Raw genomic sequence first — 26,521 nt, 5'->3', positions numbered from 1 at the left:
TATAATCCTAACCGTATTATATAACACTCAATTGTTCTGTGAGGATTCCAGCGAATTTTTCAACCTCGACCATCAATATGACCACACTCTTGAGAATCCAGTAAGTCAGACATTTTTTCGTAAAAAACGGCAAAATCATTTTTGCAAACGTTAAATAAAATTTACAATTAATAAAAATAATTGAGTAAATAATAGATCGATTTCTTACTCTAAGTTAGGTCAAACACGTCCAACAAACATTTATTTCTTTGTAAAAACTAATAAAACAAACCAGCACAAAATTTGCTTTATAATTTTTGTAATAGAATTCATAAATTTCCATTAAAAGCATTTTAGTTTAAACTATTAAAAGCATACAAAAAAACTTTAGTCAGTTTATTAAAAATATATTATGAGCAAAAAAATATAATATTAAAAATAATAAAACAATTAAAAGACCATGACATTTGTGCGTAAGTGCTAATAAAAGTGTCACAGTAATTAATAATATCTCAGTACAACTTTATATAACTTTTGTACATTCCAGGTAAATCTATATATTTTGTCTAAATATTAAGAAACAAAAAAAAACAAGATTGCTGGTTATAATAATTTAACTATCTCTAATTTATTATTCCATAGCATTGTTGAAATTTGTCGTTAAATTAAATTCCCCACCCGGACGCTTTTCGACCGTCCTTTGAGATAAACAACGCGTTTATTTTTGGATTGAAACATCGAACCGTTATCGACGCGTTATGGATAAATAATCCCGAAAAAATTGCGATTATCAGGGTTATTTTCCGATCCGGTCTTAAAACTGAACCCGTTGTCACAGGTTTACACTATGATAACTATTAAAAACTGAAACAAAATATCGATTTAACCGATTGTTTTTATTATAAGAATCAATTTATTTACAACAACCCAAATATACTAATCGTTCTAATTCGTCAACTGACCTAAAATTATAAATTCATACTACAACAGGTGTCAAAAGAGGATCAGTCCGTTTGCATCATTTAATCAATAACTTTGATTAGTATGTGTCACTTTTTGAAACTTGTAAATCTGAACACACAATATTATATTATGAATACGTGTACGTGTGGGTGTGTGTGTGTGTGTGTGTGGGGGGGGGGTTCATGTAAGTGGTATATTAAGTTAACCCAGGTTCTGTCTGTAATAAAATAAGCTTTTCCAATAATCATGTTTGTTTTTCCGAATTTATGCTGATTTTTATGTAAAAAAAATGAAAATAATATTTTTGTTGCATACATTTTATTTTGTCAATTTTTTATAGCAATATGACATAAAAAGAGAAAGAAAGAGAGACAACTAGTCGGAGAGTGAGAGTGAGAGAGAGAAAGAGAAAGAGAAGAGAGTTAGGGAGTGAGATAGAGAGGGAAATAGGACATAGAAAGAAATAAAGCAATAAAACCAGTCTGAAACTGAGGATAAAGAAAGATAGAAAAAGAGGGAGATGAGATAGAAAGAGATAAAACTAGTATGCGCGAAAGAGATAGATAGATAGATAGAGAGAGAGAAAGAGAAAGAGAGAGAGAGAGAGAAAAGAAAGTGTGAGAGAGACGACATAGAAAGAAAGAAAAGCAGTGAGGCAGTATGTAAAACTGATAAAAAGAAAGAGAGAGAAAGAGGGTGAACGATAGAGAAAGAAAGAAAGAAAGATATTTAAAAAATCAATGTTTTTCTATTTGAATTATTCTCTTCTCCAACATCCTCTTGGCTTTGGTGCTCGATTTTCGTGCTTTTTGTCAGCCTTTTGACCAAGGATTTATACTTTTGTTATTCCCTCCAAGCCGAATTAATAGAGCTTCACAATAAATTGTGCCGAATTCGAGAGTGAGTGAGTGAGAGAGAGAGGGAGAGAGAGAGAGAGAGAGTGAGAGATAGAAGGAAAAGCTCAACAGATTTTAGACAGGATGATAGGAACCGAGAGGGAGCGAAGGGGAGAGAGAGTGAGGGAGAGTGAGACAGAGAGAGAGAGAGAGAGAGAGAGAGAGAGAGAGAGAGAGAGAGAGAGAAGAGACAGAAAAAAGAAATTGAAAACCTGTTTGAGATGAGAGATTAGGATAGAATGAGAAAGAGAGGACACTGAAAGACAGAATGAAAGATTGAAAATCAGTCTGAGAGTGAGTGACAGAGAGAAAGAGAGAGAAAGAGAGAGAGAGAGAGAGAGAGAGAGAGAGAAACAAATACAGCAGTAAAGTAATAATTTATATATTAATATATCTATATATTTTTATGTATCTTTTTAAATCTTATTACAGAATAAATTTAAAAAAATGGTTTTCAATCGATTTAATTGATAGATAGGTAGAAAATTGTTGACAGAACTTCTTAAAGATACCTAGCTACGCTGAGGTGCCAAACTTCCTTTTAAAACTGGTTCCAGGCAACAGGGCTCATTTACATAAACTCGTACGGTTGCAAATAATAACGAATAAAACGCTTCTTCTTTTATTGTTTTCATTTTTATAAAATTTAACAGTTTATCAAATCTTCTATGACCGTCTTCAGGCCCAACTTACGAGCCGGACCTGGCGGCCACGGGTTCGTCGACCCTTTTCCAAATGGACGATTTTTGCGAAATTTCGTAAGATTAGGGTCGGAGAAAGCAAAGTGTATCACCTGATCACATTTGGCAGGGCTGTGTTACGGGTCGCCGCGTCCCCACTAGTGAAGATATTTAAATTTTCTTAAATCACTGTTCACCGATTTTACCCAACCAGTCACCTTTTTATGATAAAAGCTGAATTGAGCTCGAATATCATCAAGGCAATTGACTGTAATGATTATCGTTGTTCATTGATTTTTTTTTCCAAATAACTGTTAAAAATTTGTTTCGATCTGATAGTTTTCAAAGGTTAATTCCGAATTTTTATCGCCAATTGTCATTTTGATCCGCCTCTTCTCGCTTTGATTCACTTCATCAAATTTTATATTTTAGTTTATTCCAATTCCTAAACAAGCGAGAAAAAACATTAAAACTGAAAAAAGTTTTTAGCTGTATAAATATTGTTTTACGTGGTGTGAAAGAGGAACGAAAACCTGCATTTCCCCCTTTTTTTAAATTCTCTGCAATTTTTTTCATAAAACAATTCACCCAAAAATAAATTAAAAAACAACTAATTTTACAAGGCAACTAACTAAATCCACAGTTCTCTATATACACATAGAGGTTCATTTACAGTTATTGAATTTTCTTTAAAATTGTGTGCTATTGTACTGTCATATATGACCGTCAATAAAAAATTAAATTTAAATTTGAAAATTTGAAAATCCATCCTATGTAGTGATTTGGAGTAATTTCCTAATTCGAAAATTGAGTTTTCATACTCTGCTTAGGAGGGTGATGATATCAGGACACAATAAATAGACTTTCAATGTCCAATTGATTTTATTACTGACCGGTTATCATCAACCTCCTGTACAGAGTATTAAAACTGAAGCCCACCACATTCCACCGCTATATCGGGTTACTTGAGTTTTAATTTGTAAGTAATTACTAAAGAAATAAACTTTTTAAACATATGGTAAACTCAATTGTCCTCTCAACGTTTATTATTATAAATTATTAATTCGTAAAATGTTAATGTTTAGTTACGTTAACGAAAACTAAAATTAAAATAGATTTGTTGAACGTATCGTCAAAATTCTAACCTTCACCGAACATCCAGACATTTATTCAGAATTTCTCTCTGTCTAGAAAATATTGTTTATTTGCAAAAAAACTTCCTTTTCATAATGCATAATTGTCTCCGTATGTTCGTAAATATTACAAAAGATACATATACGTACGTCAGAACTAAAACCAAAGTACAACAAATTTTTCAATGGAAAATTAAATTTATAATCAATAAAATTAGGTATTAATTTGTCATAAATTGTCATTGTCATAAAGGTAGTAAAGTACAATAAAGTTAGCGTCCTAACAGTTCTAAAAACCATTCAAATACCAAGTCAATCCTGCCAGGGTTCGAATCCAGCGGCCCTGCATTCGAATACGACATACTTATAAATGGGCTTTTTTCACAAGTACCGGCACCCCGCGTGTTCATATAACCTCGTAATAAAATTCCTTGTGCCATTATCTTTTGAAAAGTTATCAGATGGTTAAAAAACCGGTTTTGCTACGTCAAATAGAAATTAATCTATTTACGTGGATTTATTTTACATATTTATCAGTTATACCTAGCAGTTTTTTTCGTTCTGTTAATACTATAGTTATCCGATATTTTGTGCTATGATCGGTGCAGATTTCACGTAATTTCTCGACAGGATGAGCGCGCGAAACAAATCTTGAGTTTATTTATCATTAAAATTGTGTGCTTATCATTTGCGTGTTACAAATACATTGATAATGAGATGTAATAGTTTTGTTTTCTCGGTAGGAAACAAAATTCACCTTGTATCAATTAAATTAATTACTAATACTATAATACTATATTTATAATTATAGTATTTATACTAATACTATAATTTTTCTCGGTTTAGACGAATTTCGAAACAAATTGTAACAATTTTCTTATTTCATCAAATTCAAATAGATTTATGAGTCCACTTTAAGGAAATGAAAATGTGTGATAGTTTTTTTTACATTCAGCAAAAAGATTTTTTTAAATAAATAATTTATTTGTAGCCTACAGATATGGATAATACATATTACAAATACGTTTTTTTTCTCGGTCACAACAGAGACCAAAACTTCACTCGGATGATACAAGGAAAAACCAGAAAATACTGGCACTTAATATGAAGAATTAAGTTCTTTACTCGATTAAGTTCTCAGGTTGGGAAAGTGTAAATAAGGCTTGGGCATTTGGGTTAGGACGGATGGAAAACTTGGTGTGAAACTTTTGGAAGTAGGATCGGATCAGTTAGTTTACAATATGAATGTCAAAAGCTGGACGATTCTCGTTTTAAAAGGGCTTTAAGATCTTCATTTTCAAGCACGCAGAAGTATCTGATTATATAAAAATGGTTAGGGATGATTAGGACTGGCTCTCGGTTTTTATATGCTTTTTTAATAACAGTATGATAAATTTGTACATATGATATTGCTGTGGTAATATTTTGTATTTTATATTCTATTTGTATAAATAAAAAAAATTCATTCATTTATTCATATATAAAAGTTTGACGTCGAAACTTCAGTTTGAAATTTAAAATTTTTAGTCCTTTAGAATTTCTATTTCTTAATTTTTTTCATATTGAATATACCATAAATTCTTGGCATAATTTACAATTTTTTTATCTCAACTAAAAACCTTAATTAATTAAAAGATATTAATTGGTCAAGCGGACCACGAAAACTAGTGAATTTAATAATTTACAATGTTGAATTTTTTAAATAATTTCATTTTTATTGAAAATGCGCGGTTTTTCAGATTTACAATTTGCCCTCCTTTTGTGATATATGTCGATTACGTTGATATTCAATTCGTTTACATTTGAGAAACAGCAAGATGTTATTTATTTAGTAATGGGCGAGCCCTCTGGATATCACGCGATTTTTATCCAGCTGTTATATGCGATTCTATGGCCTAAATTTAACAATGAAAAACGCCAACCAAACAAAAATGGAAACTACTTTTCCTGTTTAACCACTTGAGTAAGATGGGTTTATTGAAACGTAATTGAGTGCAATGAATTGGTGACGATTTAAATAATATTTTATCAAGATTTTGTTATTGAGAAAGCTCACTGTTGTTAAAAAACCTATTTGAACAATGGCTTGACATAGAAACGTTTTTTTTTTCTTTATACATGAGAACTTTCTAAATAGAACTTGCATCAAAGAGTAAAAAATGCAGCTAATAAATTATATAAAATCCCTAGCATTTGTTTTTTAATGCTGAGAGGAATAACGAAAACAAGGATTATTCTAAAAGTATAAAATGTAGATATTTGTTCAGTTTATTAGAGGAAATTGTCAACAATCATGGCTGATATATGTGCAATGAAACGTATTAAAGACAAATTGTTCGTTTTTGTTTTGTTTTTTTGTAACAGAAATTTATACTAACCTAGACCATTTCTGAGTGTGAAGGTGAAGTTTACTAGTTCGGTAATAATAAAGGCGCTCTTAATGACCTTAACTGTCAAATGCGCACAGTATTGCATTAATAGCATCGGCTGCTATTATAAATCGAGAACCTTTTCAATATCCAAGGCCGATGTATCAAGTAAAAACTAACACGAATACTGTTATTTCATTTGTTTTTGTTTTGTTCAACGGCAGTAATTTCAAATTTGTGATTGATAATGGCGGTTTTATCACGGAAATTGGTAGAAGAATTTTTATTTATTACCGTCTGTACACGTAATGTAATGAGCAGAAATAACTTATTTGACATTGATGTAATAACATGAGGGGAGCCTGCAATCATTGTTGCTCTCCCGGCTTTTCTCAATACGACGGGGTTCTAGTCTGTAGGAGAGTTATGTAGGATCGAACAAATGGTTTACGATGTGACGATAGGTTGGAAAATTTCTTGGGGATTAGATTTTTAATTAAGAATAGTTGGGGTTCATTATTAAGGTTGTGGAGACGGAGTAGGGAGCGTTGATAATGGTTCTGGTGACCCATAGTTCTAATCCATATGTCCTTGTTATTATATCCAACCCACTTAAAAATAGATATTACTTGTCCTATTTGATAGGTCATATGTTGTTTTCCTGATTATCTAGATTTTGAGGTTCAGGGCTTGCATTACCCTTAGACTATCGGAAAATATTATATTTTAGGAATTTCGAGCATTGATTTAAACCTCCTATTATAGATATAGAAGCCTCTGATAAACCAGTTGCCCGATCAGCGGATATAATTTTCATTATCTTTATCTTTTGTTCCTTTATCTCTTTACTATATTATTAACATTTTATTTTGACAATTGGTCGGACCAATATGCCCGCTGTTTTTGACCGGATTACTTTGCCTAAAGCTTACTTTTTGCCTAATAAAGACGGAATTAATAGTGGCTGATGAGACATTGTCCGGGAGAAATTGCAAATTCCAGCTAGTTTAGTTTCATCGTAACTATATGTCTGAGCACATGATGAACCGGCAGTGGGTCACTTATTGAGTCCGTCTTCACTCGCGGGTTTTTGATGTTATTCAAACGCGTTTCGGCTTTGCGCCATCTTCAGACTACAGTTCCTCACTCCTATACTAAGCAGTGATGACCACCATGAAGGGACATGTTTGAAGATTTTCAGATGAAGAATATGTGTAACAACACCCTGATCTAGGAACCCTTCTGAAAAATTTCAAACTTACAATAAGACAAAAAGAGCAGTTGCCGAATGGATCAAGTTAAAGATATTTGTTGGAACCGCCAATAAACCTAGGACAGAGCCAAGAATACCACTCTACCAAGAAATCTCACTTAAACTTACTAGAGATAATAGTTCATAATTAGGTAAATTCTTAGTAGAAAATATCCACGGCAATTTGTAAAAAATCAATTTTATTTTTAACATAACTTTATATTTGTTTTTTCATAATCTAATTATCAAAGATAATTTAAGAATTTTTATATCCGGGTTGTTGTAAACAGTAATTCTTTAAAACGACAATTTTGTAAAGAAAAACTCAAAACAACTCGTTCGGATCGCATGGCTGAAAGCTTCCTTTGCGTTTTTTAAGCGTCTGCACGATATCGCATTGCAGGCCGTTGCCAATGTCCAGATGTACCAAGTTTATGTGAATTTTTTTTTTTCTTTTTCTAGCTCGTTTCTTGGTCAAACCGCCATGCCAAAATTTTCTTTTCAAGAGTCAAAAAAGAAACAATTGGAGGAATGAAAATTCTATTTTTAACTGTTTCATACCATTTTTGCATTTATGGTACAAAATTAATTTGACGAATACAAATTGTTCTTCTAAATTTTGGTTACTACTTTTCTAATTTATGTGTGCACTTCTACTCCTCCAGTTTCATTTACCGGTAACAAGATCACAATTAGAAGAATGATAAATTTAATCGTTTTGGTTTTACTAATTTTGGATATTTTTAGGTTTAATCATAATACTGTATGATTAACAATTTGTAGGTTTCCCTATTTCTTATAGTTAAGCTACAAACGTCAAAATAATGTAAAAATGAAACAATTTAAATTGTACTTCTGTTTTTAACCTTTTTAATAGATATGAATTGGTCAAAATTTAATTTAATTTGCTTATATTACTTTTCGATTTAATTTTGGAGGATTTTAAAAGTTTTTTATTTTTCAATAAGTTCAAGTTAGATTTATTTAATGTTTAAGTTTCAAATTTATCAAAAAAATTAACTTGCCCCATTAATCATTAAAACTTGAAAGAACAAGATTTTTTTCTAACGGGCTTGTCCATATCCACTTCATTAAGATTGATTTTGTAAGGGATAGATATACATACTTTTTATGCGTTTATTGACTACTTTTCATAACAAGATAATCTTCATATCGAAATTCACTGTCAGAGTTTGAAAATATTTTTTAAATAACGAGGTGTACCTAAGTGTTTAACAAATTGATTTATTGTATTTATAAATAAAGTACGAACTTTGTCTGTCTAATTGGTTTAACAGGACACACTAATTTTTCTCTAGACCTCTTGATACTATCATGAACGCTATAAAAATAGAAAAGGAATTAACTAACGTCACTGTCATAACCCCTATTTTTTTATAAAGTTTAAATTTAAACATTGTTTGTCGTGAAACTTGCGGTTTGATTAAAATGTTATTCTCTTATTTGAGTGTTGGGGGGTTCTTATTTTCTGCAATCATGATTTTTTTTACAGGGCGATAAAAGAGAAAAAATGTTGGTTATCATTTTATGTTGTTTATAAGAAACAAACATTTGTAGGGTGGCCTCCTTATTTCTGTATATATGTTTTTAAGTATGATGAGAGAGAAAAAAGGGGGGAGAGATAGTGATAGATAGATAGAGAGAGATAGATAGATAGATAGCGAGAGAGAGAGACAGAGAGAGAGAGAGACAGAAATAGATAGATAGATAGATAGATAGAGAGAGAGAGAGAGAGAGAGAGAGAGAGAGANAGAGAGGAAGAGTGAGTGAGAAGATGGAGATGAGAGAGTGTGATCGATACGCTCACTCGTTCACTCAATTATTCGTTCATTGCTTTACCTACTCATTCGATCACCCTTCATCCGATTATTCAATAGATTCTTTGCAGTTCCTAATTAACTCGCTTACACCTTCGGTCACATATTCGCTTTTTGGGTCTTTCACCACCATTTAGATTCTAATGTATTTTTAAATTTATTAGAACTCAACTTCAATCACATGCGAATCAAACATTATTTTAATAACTTCTCTCTTATTCTGCTATCTCTTACATTAACCCCTTCATTTACGCATTCCCAATTCACGTTCACTCAAATCATCAATCAGTTAACTCTCTCTCTCTCTCTCTCTCCCTTCCTCTCTCTTTCTTTCTTTCTCTCTTTCACCCCTTAAATAAATAAAGCTAGACTTGTTTTTTTAACAGACAAATGCAAATATAACACTAGTTGTTCAAACATCTTTTCTTCTATTTTTCTACACCAGCACAAAGTTAGTTCCATGCACACGACTAGAAAATTTTATCATCTTCATTGCATTTATGGGCTTGTTAAAACTTATGTAGTTTAGGATCTTGTAAATGTTTCGAATAATCCGATCAAGTTTCGTAATGCAATTTTTAATCTGGATCTCTGGAAAAGCCAGAGTCTTTTCACCTTTTCCTTTAGACACAGTTTATTATTTTTTATATTTAGGTTTATAAATAATATTTCACACTGTGAGTCTATAAATAAAAACAAGATCATCAGAACTAGTTTTTTTTTGTTCTTATATGTAGTGTTTGATCAGATGTGGATCTACATTGGAAATTTTCGTGTTAAGCTCAAACAAACCTTTTTTTTTTTTTTACTTTTTTTACATAGGAAAATGGATAGGAATGCGTCACATAGGAATGCGTGTACTATTGTTCTGAGGATTTTAGATTGAAGGGATTGGATTCGATTGAGGAACCCTTAGCAGTCCCGTAAAATTCAAATCCGTATGTCCAAATGGGGGCCAGGAGGGCAATGTAAAGTTTTCTTTTGTTTGTTAGTGAGAGTTTTGATCGTCTGTCGAGTAGTCGTTTAAGCATGAAAAATCGTATATTACAGTCTGTGCGCTTAAGTCGTGTATGGGGGTTCCACGTCAGTCGTTTGTCCAGGTAGAGTCCGAGGTATTGTACATGGTTCGCAATTGGGATGGGAACGTTGTTGAGGTATACTGGTGGATTAGCGTAAATATTATGTTTGTTGATTTGGTTTCGTTGATCTTGATTCTCCACCGACGGAGCCCAGCATTCTAGGATTTTTAGGTGATTTTGAATATTACGGGAAGCAGTGACAGGATCTTTATCAGGAGAAAGGATTTCATCGGCAAAGGTGAAGATGATAGTGTTAGGTTGCGTAGGTAGGTCGGAGGTATAAATTGAATAAAGGAAAGGAGCGAGCACGCTTCCCTGTGGGACACCTGCAAGAATAGCATGGATAGGAGACAATGAATTTTTGTAGGATACTTGGAAGTAACGATCGTTAAGATAGGATTTTAGGATAAGGTAATAGGTACTGCTGGTAGGATGTTCTTGAGCTTCCACAGCAGCCCAGAGTGCCATACTCGGTCAAAGGCTTGGTATATATATCCAAGAACACACCCGGGCAATACTGTTTTAGCTCAAGGGATGTGGAAATAACGTCGATTATGCGATGCGCTTGTTGTACAGTTGAGTGGCAACTCCGAAAGCCGAATTGGTGATGGGGAATTGTGTTTGTAGGAATTTCCTTGGACATGCGGATCAATAGGAGCTTTTCCAGTATTTTGCCAATAATGGGCAAAAGACTGATGGGTCGGTAGGAGCTAGGAAGGTGATTTGGTTTTTTAGGTTTTAGGACCATCCTGATGGAAGAAAATTTCCAACAGGTGTGGAAATGGGTTGTACGTAGGACAGCGTTGAATAGGTAGGTTGTAAAGATAATGGCTTTTTTAGGTAGTTGGGATAGGATGACGGGAGTGATTAGGTCGTAACCTGGACATTTCTTTTTGGAAAGGTTTAGGATGGCCTGCTTGACTTCATTAGGAGAGAAAGGTTTTGGAGGGAGGGAGAGAGGTAATGGTTCGTCAAGTTCGTTAAGGATTTTTTCAGAATGGTGGAGGTCTTGGATGTCTGGGTGTGGATTAATACTGTAGAAAGGTGTAACTTAACCTAACCTAACCATCTTCAAACGAACCTAACTTTAAAAAATCGTAAAAATACTGTAATATAAAATTGGAAATGAATATTCATAAAGTTATAAGCAAATTTTATCCCATATTTAACATATAAAAGAAAGCTGTTAAGTAATTTTTAATTTCTAGGCCTCGCTATGAAATTAATAGTTCATTTAATCTAAATATATTTTTCTTGTTCTTCTTTTTTCAAATGATATATGACGTAAAGATAGACCAACTTGTACTATCAGATCGTGTACTTTTTCCTTTTTTAATTTTTTTCTCTCTTTTTTTAATCAATCGCAAAACGCCCAGATTACAATTCGCGATGAGGTCAAATCTATAAACCCGTCAGTTTAACAAGGAACTATTGATAACTTCGGGTACCCTGGGGAGGGGATTTGAACATATGTGAGCTTTGACGTCAGAAAAAAATTTCCACACCTAAAAAGATTATACCAAATTGTTTATTTTTATCGGTTAATTAAAAATTAATTACTATTTAGGTATAATCAATAAATTAATTAATATATTAATTTTACCAGTAACATTCTACAAACTGACAATTATATTCGACTTCAGCACGATTTCCTTTGGTTATTTTGAGTATTTTCTTTAGAGTTAAATGACAAAAAATAAAAATCAATCGTGCACATTTAAACGTTAGTTTGCTATCAATTTGCTCTTTTTTTTCTAAAGCATGTGACAAAGTTCGCCCTTTTAACCGGTCTTATTTGATTAAAACGGAATCAGTGCTGAATAAAAAAAGCATTCCTCTTCAATTTGAGCGGTAAACAAGTCAAAGTGATAATATAATTTTTTGCTTCTTTATCTCGCTGTTATGTAAAAATCAACAGCCTTTATCACGCTTTAAAAAAAGCTTCAAATCTGACCTACCAAGCTCTCAATATATATATNATATAAATAAAATTTTAACTAAATAAATTGAGTGGTCAAATTTGTCCACTCAATTTATTTAGTTAAAATTCTTTCTACTTCTAGTCAAGACAAAGTTGACAGTAAATAATACTTAATTTACTTTTGTACTGATTAATCCCATTTAAAAAAAAAAAAGTAGAATTGCGCCCTTCCACTGTGCTACGCCTAAAGGTCGCTTTCAGTTAATCTTTTTTCATTGATTTCTTTTGATGTCATTCTTATTTTTATACGTTTTTCATTGGCTCCAGCCAGGGATTTGAGTAAGTATGACACTGCCAGGGTCATAACATTACTACAGGAAGGATACAGCCAGTGCGAAGTCGCCAAGAGATTGAGTGTAAATCACTCTACAAAAGAAAGGGTTCTTCGGCGCGTCAAAGAAACTGGGATTCACACTAGAAGCCCAGGCCACGGTCGACCTAGGTCTACAGACGAGAGACGATAAATTCATCCGTCATCAGGCTCTTCGAAACCGCAGCCTTACGGGAAATTTTTAGAATGTTTAGATTTCTTACTGAATTGTAAGAAGAAGCTTATTGAAAATAACTTCCGAGCCCAGGAGCTCGTGGACTTCTTATTACAGCTCAAAAAATGGCCAGGCTTCAATTCGCACGGGAAAATGTGAATTGGCCATTGGGAGATTGGGGACGAGTTCCTTTACGGATGAGATGAGAGATGGCCTCAGATCTACGGAAGGGTATAATTTCATATGGAGACGCTCAGGAGAAAAGTACACCCATTCCATGATGGGTCATTGGTTATGGGGTGGCATTTCCTTGGACGCCCTCAACGAATTGGTTGTTGTGCGAGGAAGGTCTCTAATTTCTTAGTGGTACTCACAAGACACAATCCATGAACATATAGTGCTATTTGCCCCCACATCTGTGAGAGATTCTTGCTAATACCAGGCTCCCTAGAGTACATATTGTGGGTCGACTACCTGATTGAGGATGGAATTGACTGCTTGCTGTGGCCAACTCGAAATCGCGATTTTAACCAAATCGAACAAATTTGGGACCGGCCTTGGGTAATGTTCTATGTTCATAATAACATTAAAATACTCTTATTTTTAAAACCAAACCTATTTTTGGTATGCAAAATATGAATAAACCTAAATACATTAAAATTTAAGGGTGGTGCGTTAAATTTGTCCATCAGAGTGTATAATATATTTCTATTATATTAAATTTATTTAATTGTCCAAGAGATTTAAAACAAACGGCTTATAACTGGAGTTGAATGAAAAGGCACACAGGTCAGATAAAAGAACGAAATCTTTGCGAAGAGAAAATATTACTTAAAATAGACCTGAAGATATTCAAACGCTGACATTGCTCCTCTGCAGGCGATTGCGGAATTTCACCTGAGGAGTGTGCCCTGAAAATTGTGCGAAGCTGGGTGATCCACTTACACAATATGAGACAAAACCGTCTGTTCCAGTTTCGGTTCAACCCCGGGATAAAATTTCCAAGACCAGGCAGAAAATTTGATAACCCTAGCCGAAAAAAAACATGATTTTGTCTTGATTTGATCGATTATCGATTATGGACGCAGTTTTTCTTTTTAAAAACATCGTTTTTCGCACGATTAAAGGTTTATCTAAGCAAAAATTAATGTATATCCGTTCATGCCTGTTATTAACTGACCTGTACACAATGATAGGAACTTCGATACTGAAATCAAAAATATTTGTACTAGAATTTAGTGTAGGATTCTACATTTACGTCATGACAACATTACAATTTACAATAAATACAGGCTGTACCGTGAACAGACGTCACTACTTCAGGAGTTTATCCTACATGCCAAATTGTCCAGGCTGATTCGCAATTTTATTCGAGATATTTCACTTTTCAGGTTCCTTCAGTTTTTCATAACTTTATTACATAAAGTCCTCGTGTCTCCAAAATAGGGTAATCTTACTGAAAATTTGATTACACCAACTGAAAGAGCATTGAAAAACCTATGAGATTCATTCATCTTAAATAAAGACAGAAAATAACAAATCACTTAGAAGATAAATGTTTACGGGTTTACGGAGTTCTTGTCTAAAATGTAAGATTTCTTCGTTCTGTAAATATTGAAAGATGTAAATCCAGAAAAGTTGCCCCTTGTAATGAGGTGTAAACGCTTGTATTTAATTTCTCAAAGGATAGTTATTACCAATGTAAATTATGGATTAACCGCCAAAAATGTGCTTTTTCGGTTTCTAATGGTTAAAAACATTAGCCATTAAATGTGCTTTTTCGGTTTCTAATGGTTAAAAAAATTAGCCATTAAAACTTGGAAACTTCAATTAAGAAAAAGAATGAAAGTATACAAAATAAACAAACAAGAATCTTTGGTACAAAACTCAACATAAGAAAATCCAAACAGCTTGAGAGCTGTAGAATATGCCAGGAAACCAACCTTGCATTTTTCAAGAAGATGGACGTTTTGAAAATACAATTTAATTTTTTGAACCGTTATCGTTTTTGTTATGTTCAATTCTGTACTAAAGAGTCTTTTTTATTACTTTCGTTATTTTTTAGAATAATATATTTCATATAATTTTAATATAGAATTAAATTTTTAGCAATTAAACGTTAATTTTACATTGGTAATACCTTTGAGAAATTAAATACATTATACTCATTAGTAGAGGCAACTTTTCTGTAAGCGCCACAGCTATCAGTGAAGTATAAGAACCAAAACAAGTTTATCTTATATTTGATTTTGCATTAGCTTACAATAAAAAAATGAATATCGTAGGGTTTTTAGTGCCATCGTGGTGTCATCATGCAGTGATTAACGGTTTATAAGAGACGGTGGACTTTATGGAATAATGTTATGAAAGATAGAAATAACCTGAAAAGTGAAATATAGACTTCGAGCAATATATAATTTTTAGTCCAATTTGTCTTGTATGATAACATCCTGAAGTATGGACGTCTCTCACAGGATACCCTGTATCCTAGCATCCGGTTTTCCTCCTATCAAGATTATTAAAATGCACGAAAGCACCTGCTAAAAACCTCATTTTCAAACTACAACCAGGGCCAAAATAATATTTTCTATTACAAAATAATAGATAAGATCGACGCAATCTCAAATTGCATTCCCATGCCAGACGTAAAAGCAAGTAGCTAACAGTCCTATCTAGACACTAACAAAATCAATCTAAACCATCCCTTAACAATAAAAGACTAATCTACCAAGCACATTCAACTCCTATCCAATCTAATCCTTCCAGTCCAAAACCCTTCGTAGTATTGCACATGCTTCTGTGTCCCTTACGTTTCCTACGCCAGTTTTCTTGGTTTGCCACACAGTGAAAATCCGCTGATATAATTCATAAGATTTTGTTTAGAAAGAAACATCCGAGGATTAGTATGAACAGTAACAAACTAATTATAAGCATTTAAGTATAGTATAGTGCTAGGTTTAATTCCTCAGATTGTGTACTGCGATCTGATTGATATTGCTTCTCTAATATTTTTATATACTTATCCATAAAACTTTTTATGACATTTTGCGTCATCACTCTCCAGTTTTCTAATTTTCCACTGTTGATCTACTTTTGATTGTAAATGAAACCACCCAAAAGATGTTCGGTGGCAGACCGAGATGATCGGTAAGGATCAAATTACAGGTTCTTTACTCCTTAGGGCACAAGGGGAAATCTCGCGATTTTTTTTATAGCAAAGTTCACCCCTAAAAGAAGCAATATTATGGCACCAATGTCCCGTCCGGAAAATTTAAATAACGCGTTTATTGTTCTTTCCTTCTTTTAAGAGAATTGAGGAATTTCGCACATTTTCGCCTTCTTATTACTTTAGATGCTGGCGTTAAGAAATTCATTGTCTATATTGCTAGGACAATGTCTACTGGCCAGAAAAATTATGCAAATATTGAGCTAGAGGTATTACCAATGGACTACGAAACAACCTACTGTTTCGACGATACATTTTGGACCATTGAATCACCGATGAAGGGTGGAAGATAGAAGTTCTGATACATAATATAGGGAACATCGTAGTACAAATTTTTATCGAGGAATACTTTGTACCTCAACGGAATATTACAAAATGGAGCTAAATTTTTAAAACATAGCCAGCAAAGCACTAAAATGGCTTGGTTCAAATGTTTTGTTTCCCCTTAAATCATATTCCTCTCTTTTGTTTCGACCTCAACCTATCGAAAAATGTACACAACAAATTCAATTAATAAGCTTATATTAATGTTTGAGTTATTAGTTTTCTGGCTTTTCCACTCCTGATATGCCACTTGTGAATACTTTTACAAAGAATCTTTTTAGGAAATCAATTAGTTACAAGGACATCCGTATAATTAGTCAAATTAGGGATCGATTTTTCACATCTTCGCTCCTACAAGTATTTTCCTGGGTTTCCATCCTCATACCGTCAATATAATGTATAAAGTGAAGTCAATTTGCCTCTGTTTTTCTAATAATAATGTTTGTAATATGCTGACTCTGCAACTGCTACCATGTTCCATGATCAGATTCCACAGAAGTAGGCTTGTATGTTATAATTAATTAAGGTTTTTAGTTGAGATAAAAAAGTCAATGGCACGAGCGGGATTCGAAACCACGATATTCTGCTAGATACGCCGCTGCTCTACCACTTGAGCTATCGTGACCTCGATCCACTCGGACACTAACCTCCCATCTCAACCCCACCTTTTGAATTTTCCCTCCTTTTTGCCATTTTCCAATTTTTAATTAATTGTAATATATTTGGTCAAGCGGACCACGAAATTAGTGAATTTACTTGTATATTATATTGTGTTTTTGTATCTACTGATTCGCCTCCTTGTTTCCCTCATTTTCAACTTCTACTTCACACATTTGATATAAACAGCGCAGAAATTTATTCCCAGGGAATTCTATTACATAAAGACATAATGATCAGGACATCATTAATATCCGTTATAAACAAAAATCTCTGAGAATTTTGTGTCACCGTTACACCCATGTTTAAATGGTTTTATTTCGTAATCAGACTGTCTAAAAATAAACACAGAGCTCCTAATTTATTTGCATAATAGCATCGCTTTACTGATATCAAATGTTGACTGCCAATTCAGCTAAATTTCTTCTACGAGACTACGCGCCTTGCTTCCAAGTTTCCAAATTTTTACAATTCTAGCTTCGTTTCAACCGATACGATCTAAAGGTCACTGTTCATCAACTATGAAAATGTATAGAATGATCCGCGTTGCAGGTTACATAATGCTAATTATCTTAAGGTACATGCTGATTCTTCAAACTCCTGTCTGTAGAACTTATTATTATTTTCCCTAAGTACCTCTTTCCTGCATTCCAAGGGTATCGCTTCCTCGTTTCATACTTTCGATAAGTACTATTCCAAAAGCCACAGATCCAGTCGTTACTGATCATCTTGGTCTGCGTATGGGTTGGAGTGTCAGACGGGTTTCGGCATTTCGCCATCTTCAGTGGGCTAATGGGGCTCATCACCTCATGACCCCTCGCAGACCACAGGGGGGAATCTCACAACATAAAAATTAATATTATACAAAATTCTAACAATAGTTTCAAGCGAGTCTCTAGGTCTATATTTCATCATGGTACCGTCTTAAACATTTACCTAAAAGGCAGCTCAGGTATACTACCTGCAATTTTTTTTTGTTCCACAAAATCAAGGTTTTGGCCCTATGGCAGAAAAGCACTGTCATTTCAAATTTTAAATTCAATATGTCAATCGGGCATAAAAAATTCATTCGAAATTATGCACTTTTTTCTAAAATAAGTATAGAAGAATCAGAAGTGGTTTACCGTTTTTTTTTATTATCAAATTAAATGAAATAGCATATATCTGTTTACAAAAGTGTTAAAGATAATGTTTGATTAAAAACAAACAAAAATCACCAATTTGGTGATCTTATCTTAGATATTTTTGTTCCTTGTATTTATCTTGGTAAAAATTTTAGTTTTTAAAGTAAGCTATTTTTATACCTTCCAAACCTATGTATATTATATATTATGTACAGTATATAATATAATATATGTTACATATATAATTTTTAAAAAATTTCAAAGTGAAAATACTGCCAAATTTTTCATGTCAAATAGTGTAATTTGCGTCGAATTTTTTTCTCACCAAAAACCAATGACTAATTTCCACCCGTTTCTGTCCCATTTCAAATAAATAATTGTGATTCGATGGCGAAAAATGTTCAAATGGCATCATAATGATTCAGTTTATGAGGAAACTAGCGATAACGCCACGGAATGACTTTTGCAAATCGAGTCTGATGCAATGATCGGATTAATGGGAAAATTTCCAAGCTAAGGTCTAAATTCCAGTATCGGAAGGCAGATTACTTAAAAAACAATCGTTATCTAATCGCCGTGGGGGCTCGTCTCATGACTGCTGATGTCAAAAGTGAAGGAAGATAAATGTTTTATCGGAGTCGAAAAAATGTTATGTCATTTTTTTTCTGCTGGCAATCTTATCAGAGGCTGATCAAGGCAATAAAATGATGGATGGAAATTTGTAGTTCGTTTTGAATCAATGGTTCGTTTGAACATGCTCAAAACGTTAAAAGTCCAATAGTCAATATCGATTTAATATATTTCGGTGCTATTGAAAAAAAAAATTGTAAACAGGAAGTATTTTTTTACTATTTTCAATCCTAATTTAATATCTTGTTTTATTTGATTTTTTTAAATGAAAACCCATCTTTCTTGTGCTTGCTATGGTTAAAGTAGTGTTAAATATTATGTAAAAACAAAAGAGATATATTTTTATANATATATCTTCAGAAACAAACTAGAATATTTTTCTCATGTATATTCCTTTTCTTCCTGCACCTTTGTATTTATTAAACCTGAACGATTACACAACTCTTTGAACAATTTCATCAGATTTCATCTAAAGCTTGTTAAAATCAGATATTTTTTTCAACATTTTAACGATGAAAATAAACCGTTTAGACCATGTTTCCAGACATTTATTATTGTCGCATCTACGTATTTGCGAAGACAGTGGCGTCGATGTTGAATAACAAAGTGTAAACAGAGAAAAATCCTAGTGTAAAAAATACAAAACTTTCATCATACGTTTTAGACATAGAAATTTTGCACCTAATTTGAACATTATATTTTTTGACGTCGTAAACGATAAAATGCCACTTTTATAGCTTTCAGAGTTTTGTCGCAAACAAACAACAAATAGATCAACACAAAAATGGCACAATGCCTATCAGAACGACAGTAATCGTTATTAATAAAATGAGTATAAATGGAATTATTAGTGTTGTTTTCAAAAGCTCGTGCAGCCGTTAAAATTTTTCATGGTTCATGGTCAACAATGAATTAAAAATCTAAAGACGACATCAAAAGCGATTATCCTTTCTTCACTGCCAATTATTCACAGACGATTACATAAATACAACCCCACAAAATTCTGAAAAAAACAATTGTGTAAATTTTATCTAGCAATATCCTCATAAAATGTCCCATAATAATGAACTGTCATACACACCGATATTGTTAATGTTGTAAACTGTAAATTTTCCATTAAAANGTGAGAGGGAGAGAGAGAGAGAGACAGAGAGAGACAGCAGATGGCAAGTGTTGGAGGTAGGGTGAGAGAGAGAGAGTAAGCGAGAAGCGAGAAGAGAGAAGAGAGAGAGAGAGAGAGAGAGAGAGAGAGAGAGAGATAGAGAGAGAAAGAGAGAGTGAGTACGTGAGACTGACAAATAGACAGTCAAAGAAAAAGCGGGAGGGAGAGATGGAGAGCTAGTAAGATAGAAATGGTAAGTGCTGGAGAGAGAGAGAGAGTGAGAGAGAGAGAGATGGAAAGAGAGTGACAGACAGACAGAAAGACATACCGACAGACAGCAAAGTGACTAAAGAGACAATGAAAGAGAAAGTGAGTGAGAGAGAGAGAAAGAGGGAGAGAGAAAGATGGAAAGAGAGGAGTAAAAGAGCAAGTATTGGAGGAAGGGAGATGGAGAGACTGACACTGAGAAAGTGAAGGAAAAAAGCGAGAGGGAGAGAGAGAGAGAGAGAGAGAGAGAGAGTGAGAGAGAGTGAGAGAGAGAGCGAGAGACTGTCACATAGATAGTCAAGGAAGAAGCGGGAGGGAGAGATAGAAAGCGAGTATGATGGAAATGGTAAGTGCTGGAGGGGGAGAGAGAGAGAGTGAGAGAGCGGGAGATTGGCACATAGACACTCAAGGAAAAAGCGGGAGGGAGGTATAGAGAGCGAGTGTGATAGAGATAGTGAGTGCTGGAGGGAGAGAGGGAGAGAGAGAGAGAGAGTGAGAGAGTGAGAAAGAGAGAGAGGGAGGGAGAGAGAGAGAGAGAGAGAGAGAGAGAGAGAGTGAGTACGAAAGAGAGAAGGAGTGAAGGAGCAAGTGTTGGAGTGTTGGAGGGAGGGAGGGTGATATGGGAAGAGAGAGAGGGGGAGAGAGAGATAGAGATTGGATTGAGATGGAGAGAGAATGAGAATGAATGAACGATTTATTTTTGATCACCCAAAATTTGGAGTCAAGGACCTCTCTTGTATCTAACGTGAGAAGGGGGAGAAAGAGAAAGAGAGAGAGTTAGAGAGACAGACAGAGTGACAGAGCGAGAGAGGCAGGCAGTCCGAGAAAAAGAGATAAATATATATAATGTGTGAGAGGAATTGGATGTGAAAGGGAAATGCATAAGTAAAGAGAAGAGAGAGAAAATAATGGATTTAGAGAACGGGTAGACAGAAATAAGGACTGACTAACAAAATGCACCAGAGGCACCAGCAAATAAAGAGTTCAAAGAAATCAGAAACAGAATATTTGTTAAAAATTGAAAAGGAAACAAATTTTATATGGGACATGAGTAGAATAATAATTGGAATAGTCAGGATGCATAATTAATAAAAATAAATAATTTAATACGTTATTAGGTAACACATTGTTTCTTGAAATAGACCAAACAAATCATATGATCAAAAATTCATTTTGTCATATTATTTTACATACCATGACAAAGCCGGCTAATATTCGGAAGATATTGATAAAAGGGCCGAAGAAAAAAAAATATCCTAAAAAGAGACCAGAAATCTACAAGAGGAGTAGGGAGACAGAAAAGGAAAGCGGCTGAGTGCGATATCTTTATTATATCCCTTCTCCCAGAACATCTATTCTCCCCCTCTCACTGGCCATAATTTTACTTAAAAGCCTGCAAACCCGAAGCACCCAACATTTCAGGTTTTGCCGTGAAAGCCGAGTGTGTATTAAAAAACTTTTTTTTGCAATAATAAACATTAACATTAAATGGTTAAAGTTAAACACCAATAAAATTTAAATAAAAAAATTACAATGCCTGAATTATTTGGCACAGATGTTTACTGCGTGAACAAGTAAGTTTTACACAATTTTCAATCTCACATGCAATTCTTTAACATCTTAAAAATGTAAAAAAAAATACATATATCATGTCACGATTACAGATTTAAGCTAAATTTATTCCATTAAAATGTTTTTGATTAGGTATTATAAGAAAAGCATATTTCTATTTTACAGAAGTTTGAGTACTGAGGTGAATATTTTTTTTTTATCTTTCCAGCTCCCTCAATGGAGCCCTTTGGCAGAATATCGGCAAAAGGAGGGTTGATTTATTCTCCCAAAGGACACGCAAGTTGACAGTAAAACAGTTGCCAGAAAAGGTAAGTAAATTATGTTGAATCGAAAGCATTCCAATAAAATGCAATAAAAATGTTTATATTCCATATGACTACACATCAAATATGCTTTTGTCTTTAATATTTAAATTACAATAAATACTAGGAAAATAATTAAAATATTAATAATCGATATCATCAGAAAAAAATCATAAAATGAAACCAACAAAGTACAAGTGTAAATGATATTCTTGTACTTTGAGCCACTTAGTCAAAAATGATTTATTGCCCTTTTCAAGATTGATTAAAGATTAATTTCTTATCATTTTATAATCTTCAAAATCAACAGATATAACGCCAAAATTTAATCAGTTAATTCTAATTATTAGTTTTTTTTTAATGTACTGACAATTCACAATTTATTGTATTTTTAGCTGCGTAGTTTTGTGGAAGAATCCGTCAAACTCTGCCAACCAGAAGATGTACATGTGGTCGATGGGAGTGACATCGAAAACAAACTGTTGCTCGACAAGCTCGTCTATGAAAAAACGCTTGTACCACTGGCTGGCATGAAAAATTGGTATGTTGCAAAAAAATTTCTTTAGAACTTTAGAAAATTCTTTATCATTTTTAATTGTACTTAAAGGTTCTTAGAAGTTAGAGATGATTTACCAGTTATAATAATTTTAACGAATTGTGTATATAGAAAACTAATAAATACAGCATTCCAAAAATTTGATTTTTTTAAAGCTTGATTATTTTATTTTATTAACACGTTTTAATTATTGTTACTTTAGCTACTTGGCAAAAACAGACCCTCGAGATGTTGCAAGAGTCGAATCGAAAACGTTCATCTGCACTAAGAAGAAAGAAGACACAATTCCAACACCATCCCAAGGGGTCAAAGGGATGCTTGGAAACTGGCAATCGCCGGAGGAAATGGACAAGGCTTTGAAGGAGAGATTCCCAGGATGCATGAAAGGAAAGATCATGTATGTTGTACCATTCAGCATGGGCCCTGTTGGCGGTCCTTTGTCAAAACTCTGCCTCCAACTCACCGATTCGCCGTACGTCGTCGCGAGCATGAAGATTATGACGAGAATGGGAGAACAAGCGTTCGAATTAATGAAGCTACAGAATGGAGAAGGAGTTGTCAGGGCATTGCACTCTGTTGGGACAAAATCGGAAAAACCATCCTGGCCTTGTGATCCAGAAAACACAATTATCATGCACAGGTGATATATTAATCTGCTTTATGCAATCCTTTAACATTTTAATATATTTATGCTTATATAAATTATTTTCCCAGGCCTGAAGATAATTTTATAGCAAGTTATGGCAGTGGTTATGGAGGAAACTCTCTTTTAGGTAAAAAATGTCTCGCTCTTAGGATAGGATCAACAATAGCAAGGAGAGAAGGATGGCTTGCAGAACACATGCTGGTGAGATATAACTGTCCTTTAAACTTAATTATCCTAAGTTGTTTTTTACGCTTATAACTTAAATTTGTTTTCTAATAGATCTTAGGCATTAAAGCTCCTCACAGGCCAAAGAGATATATATGCGCAGCTTTCCCTAGCGCATGTGGCAAGACTAATCTTGCTATGTTACAACCATCAATACCAGGATACACAGTCGAATGCGTCGGGGATGACATCGCTTGGATAAAATACAATGAAAAAACCGGAATGTTTCATGCGTTGAATCCGGAAAATGGGTTTTTCGGAGTTGCACCCGGAACATCGTGGAAGACGAATCCAAATGCCATGGCGTCTATGCAGGAGAATTCCATTTTCACAAATGTAGGCGAGACATCCGATGGAAAAGTGTGGTGGGAAGGTATGGACCCGCTTCCTAAGGATGTCACCATGAAAACATGGCTCGATGAGACTTACGACGGCACCAAACTTGCAGCACATCCAAACTCAAGGTAATAGCATTAATAACCGATAAAATTGTTATTTCTTTTTTTTATCAAGCTCATTACAATTATGTAAAAGTGTAGAAAGAAAGATTTTAATCCTAAGAAGAAAGATTTTAAACCTAATCAAATTAGTGCTTACGGTAAAAATAGTAATAGACTCTAATACTTATACAAATTCTAATTCTATTTTAGATTCACTTGCCCAGCTAAGCAGTGTCCAATAATTGATTCTAAATGGGAAGATCCTGAGGGTGTGCCCATTAGTGCTTTCCTTTTTGGCGGAAGACGTCCTGAGGGTGTACCACTCATATATGAGGCATTCGATTGGCAACATGGTGTATTTGTCGGTGCTTCGATGAGGTCTGAAGCAACAGCTGCCGCTGAACACAAAGTGAAGCAGATAATGCACGATCCGTTCGCAATGAGGCCGTTTTTCGGCTACAACTTTGGCCAATACCTCAAACACTGGCTCTCGATGGAGAAAAACACGAATAAAATGCCGAAAATATTCCACGTCAATTGGTTCAGAAAATCAAAGGATGGCAAATTCCTTTGGCCCGGATTCGGTGAGAACGTCAGGGTTTTAGACTGGATTTTGCAACGGGTTGATGAAAAATGTGACGACATCGCGGATAAGACTCCAATCGGCTATGTACCAAAACCGAACTCAATTGATGTCGAAGGTCTAGATCCGAAGCCCGATATGAACGAGCTATTATCAGTACCATTAGACTTCTGGCAGAAAGAGGTTCGTACAGTTAATAATTCCTTGGGCAAATAATAATTCCAAATCATACAGATTTAATTTTTACAATTTTCTTTTTCTTTTTAGGTGACTGAAGTTGAAAAATACTTCAATGAACAAATCAATAAAGATCTGCCAGAAGAAATCTGTGTCGAATTGGAAGGACTTAAAAAACGTCTTAATAAAAAATGAAATGTGAATTTTTTTATCAATAATGTTTAACAAAATTTTTTAAGGACTGTTTATTTTTATTTTTGTAAATATATGTGTTATCCTATGTTTTATTAAGGCCAACTTGTATTTAAATATTTTTATGTATAATATTTTATTATATTATTTATAACTGAAGTTAGTTTTGATTTTTGACCTTTGATTGTCTTCACCTTAATATTGACTTCTATGCCCAAATTACAAAACCAACCCTGGGGGATAATGTTTTTAATATTTCGGTCTAACAAGAGCTAAGAGACGTCTTTTTTTAAATCAATTATGGATCATAAATTAATATACCAATTTTATTCAGTGTTGTCTCTATAAGTGTGAGATGCCAGCAACAGGCTTAGATTTTGATCATCAAGAAGCTATCTCACACATATGAGCCAAGAATAACATTCCACAACAATTAATTTGTTATTCACAGAGTCAATTTTTTGAGAGTTTATGTGCTGAAAAATAAGGTATAAATAAATTATTTAAATCCAAAAATTGCAGGTACCCCCTCCCAATGATAACTGCAACCTAAGAGTAAAAACACCAAACAATTTATTAATGTTAATATGCCAGCAAGCTTTGTGTTGTAAAAAGTATTGTCTGGTAATCTGGGGCAATATAATACAACTGGATCTGATATTTATGACTAACCGAGAGCAACTCTCCAAAAGCTCACTCCTTAATGTAATGGAATAGCTCTTTATATTTCTTTTCTTTTATATTCTTTCTCTTTTTTCTTTTTTTAAAATAATTCTTTATCTTCCAAATTTAAAGTGTTTAATGCGGTTTGCTGTTCCATTCTCACATATGGATGTCAAGTTTGGGGTTTTCAACCTTATGATCAGTTGGAAAAATCATTGAGATATTTCATCAAGCAGTTGTTTGACTTGCCTTCTTGTACTCCAAATTACATGCTATATTTAGAAACCCGTGTTGATCCCTTATTTCTGCACACGTTAAAGCTCCATTTTAAATATGTATACAAAACCCTAAAACTCCCTGGTCACCGTTACATGAAAATTACAGCTCAGGAAATAATAAATAAAAATATTTTCTGGTATGAGTACTGGAGTTCCTTGTCAGATAGATATAATCCTTCTTTCCGATTCTCTCGAGACAACATTTCTGAATGGATGACAGAATTCCAGTGCATTCTTTCCAATATAAGGTCTAGCGATAACAAGAGGTTTTTTAGAGCGAACACTGACAACAGAGAGGTTTCTTTTGTACAAGAGGCTTGACCGAAATGATGTTCTGCTTGACAAATGAGAAACATGGAAGAACACTAAAACTGAGGGATCTCCGCTGGCTCTTCAAACTCCAAGGAGAACTTCTGTTTCTTAACTCTACCCCCTTGAGAGACTGCCAGAGGGATACAGAAATGTGCTCTCTGTGCAATACAAGGGAAAAGGAAACCATCGTGCACTTTTAGGCTAAATGTACTATTTCGTCCGAGATGCATCCTTCTTATTTGGGTAGTTCTGTGCTCTCCGAAGAAAGCCTTGTCAAACTTTTAAATGAGCCAAGCCTGCAGCTAATAAAATTCGCTCCTCACACCTGGTTTTATCGCTGGGAACTAGTACAAGAGTTCAATTTTTGATTTGTTAGAAGAAATTTTTACTTAATTAATGGTATATAAATCTATCTTGTTTTATGTTCACCAGATTATTTTATTTTATTATTATTGTTGATTTATATTTTTTAATTAATTAATTAATTTTTGTTGTTTTTGTTTTCTTTTTTTTTTCAAATATGTTATAAAACACAGGGAATGTTATTATATTTTACTGGCTATTTTATTATCTTTTTTAAATATTTTATC

General features: G+C 33.8%; 1 protein-coding gene across 3 annotated transcripts; it reads left to right on the top strand.

Annotated features, from left to right (window-relative positions):
* On the top strand, positions 1 to 24,689 carry LOC106664890 (phosphoenolpyruvate carboxykinase [GTP]-like). Of its 3 annotated transcripts, none has more exons than XM_014390952.2 (8): positions 1 to 100; positions 21,766 to 21,865; positions 22,255 to 22,400; positions 22,618 to 23,055; positions 23,130 to 23,262; positions 23,341 to 23,750; positions 23,937 to 24,492; positions 24,577 to 24,689. In XM_014390952.2, exons 1-8 carry the CDS (start codon positions 78 to 80, stop codon positions 24,679 to 24,681), a joined length of 1,911 nt encoding a protein of 636 aa, XP_014246438.1. In that variant the 5' UTR covers positions 1 to 77; the 3' UTR covers positions 24,682 to 24,689. The 3 variants fall into 3 exon arrangements, with proteins under 3 accessions (XP_014246438.1, XP_014246436.1, XP_014246439.1); XM_014390950.1 differs by lacking the exon at positions 1 to 100 and adding an exon at positions 21,189 to 21,559; XM_014390953.2 differs by lacking the exon at positions 1 to 100 and adding an exon at positions 21,573 to 21,689.
* The last annotated feature ends 1,832 nt before the right edge of the window (positions 24,690 to 26,521 follow it).

The sequence above is a fragment of the Cimex lectularius genome, unplaced genomic scaffold, assembly GCF_000648675.2.
Source record: "Cimex lectularius strain Harlan isolate CLEC.00 unplaced genomic scaffold, Clec_2.1 scaffold105, whole genome shotgun sequence".
NCBI lineage: Eukaryota > Metazoa > Arthropoda > Insecta > Hemiptera > Cimicidae > Cimex > Cimex lectularius.
This window is presented reverse-complemented; position numbering and strand designations above follow the sequence as displayed.

Excerpts from the sequence above, each read along its gene's own strand:
- LOC106664890 (XM_014390950.1), top strand. The coding sequence starts at position 21,519 with ATGCCTGAATTATTTGGCACAGATGTTTACTGCGTGAACAA. Across the intron at positions 23,056-23,129 it reads AACACAATTATCATGCACAG|GCCTGAAGATAATTTTATAG; the intron begins GTGATATATTAA and ends TTATTTTCCCAG. Across the intron at positions 23,263-23,340 it reads GGCTTGCAGAACACATGCTG|ATCTTAGGCATTAAAGCTCC; the intron begins GTGAGATATAAC and ends GTTTTCTAATAG.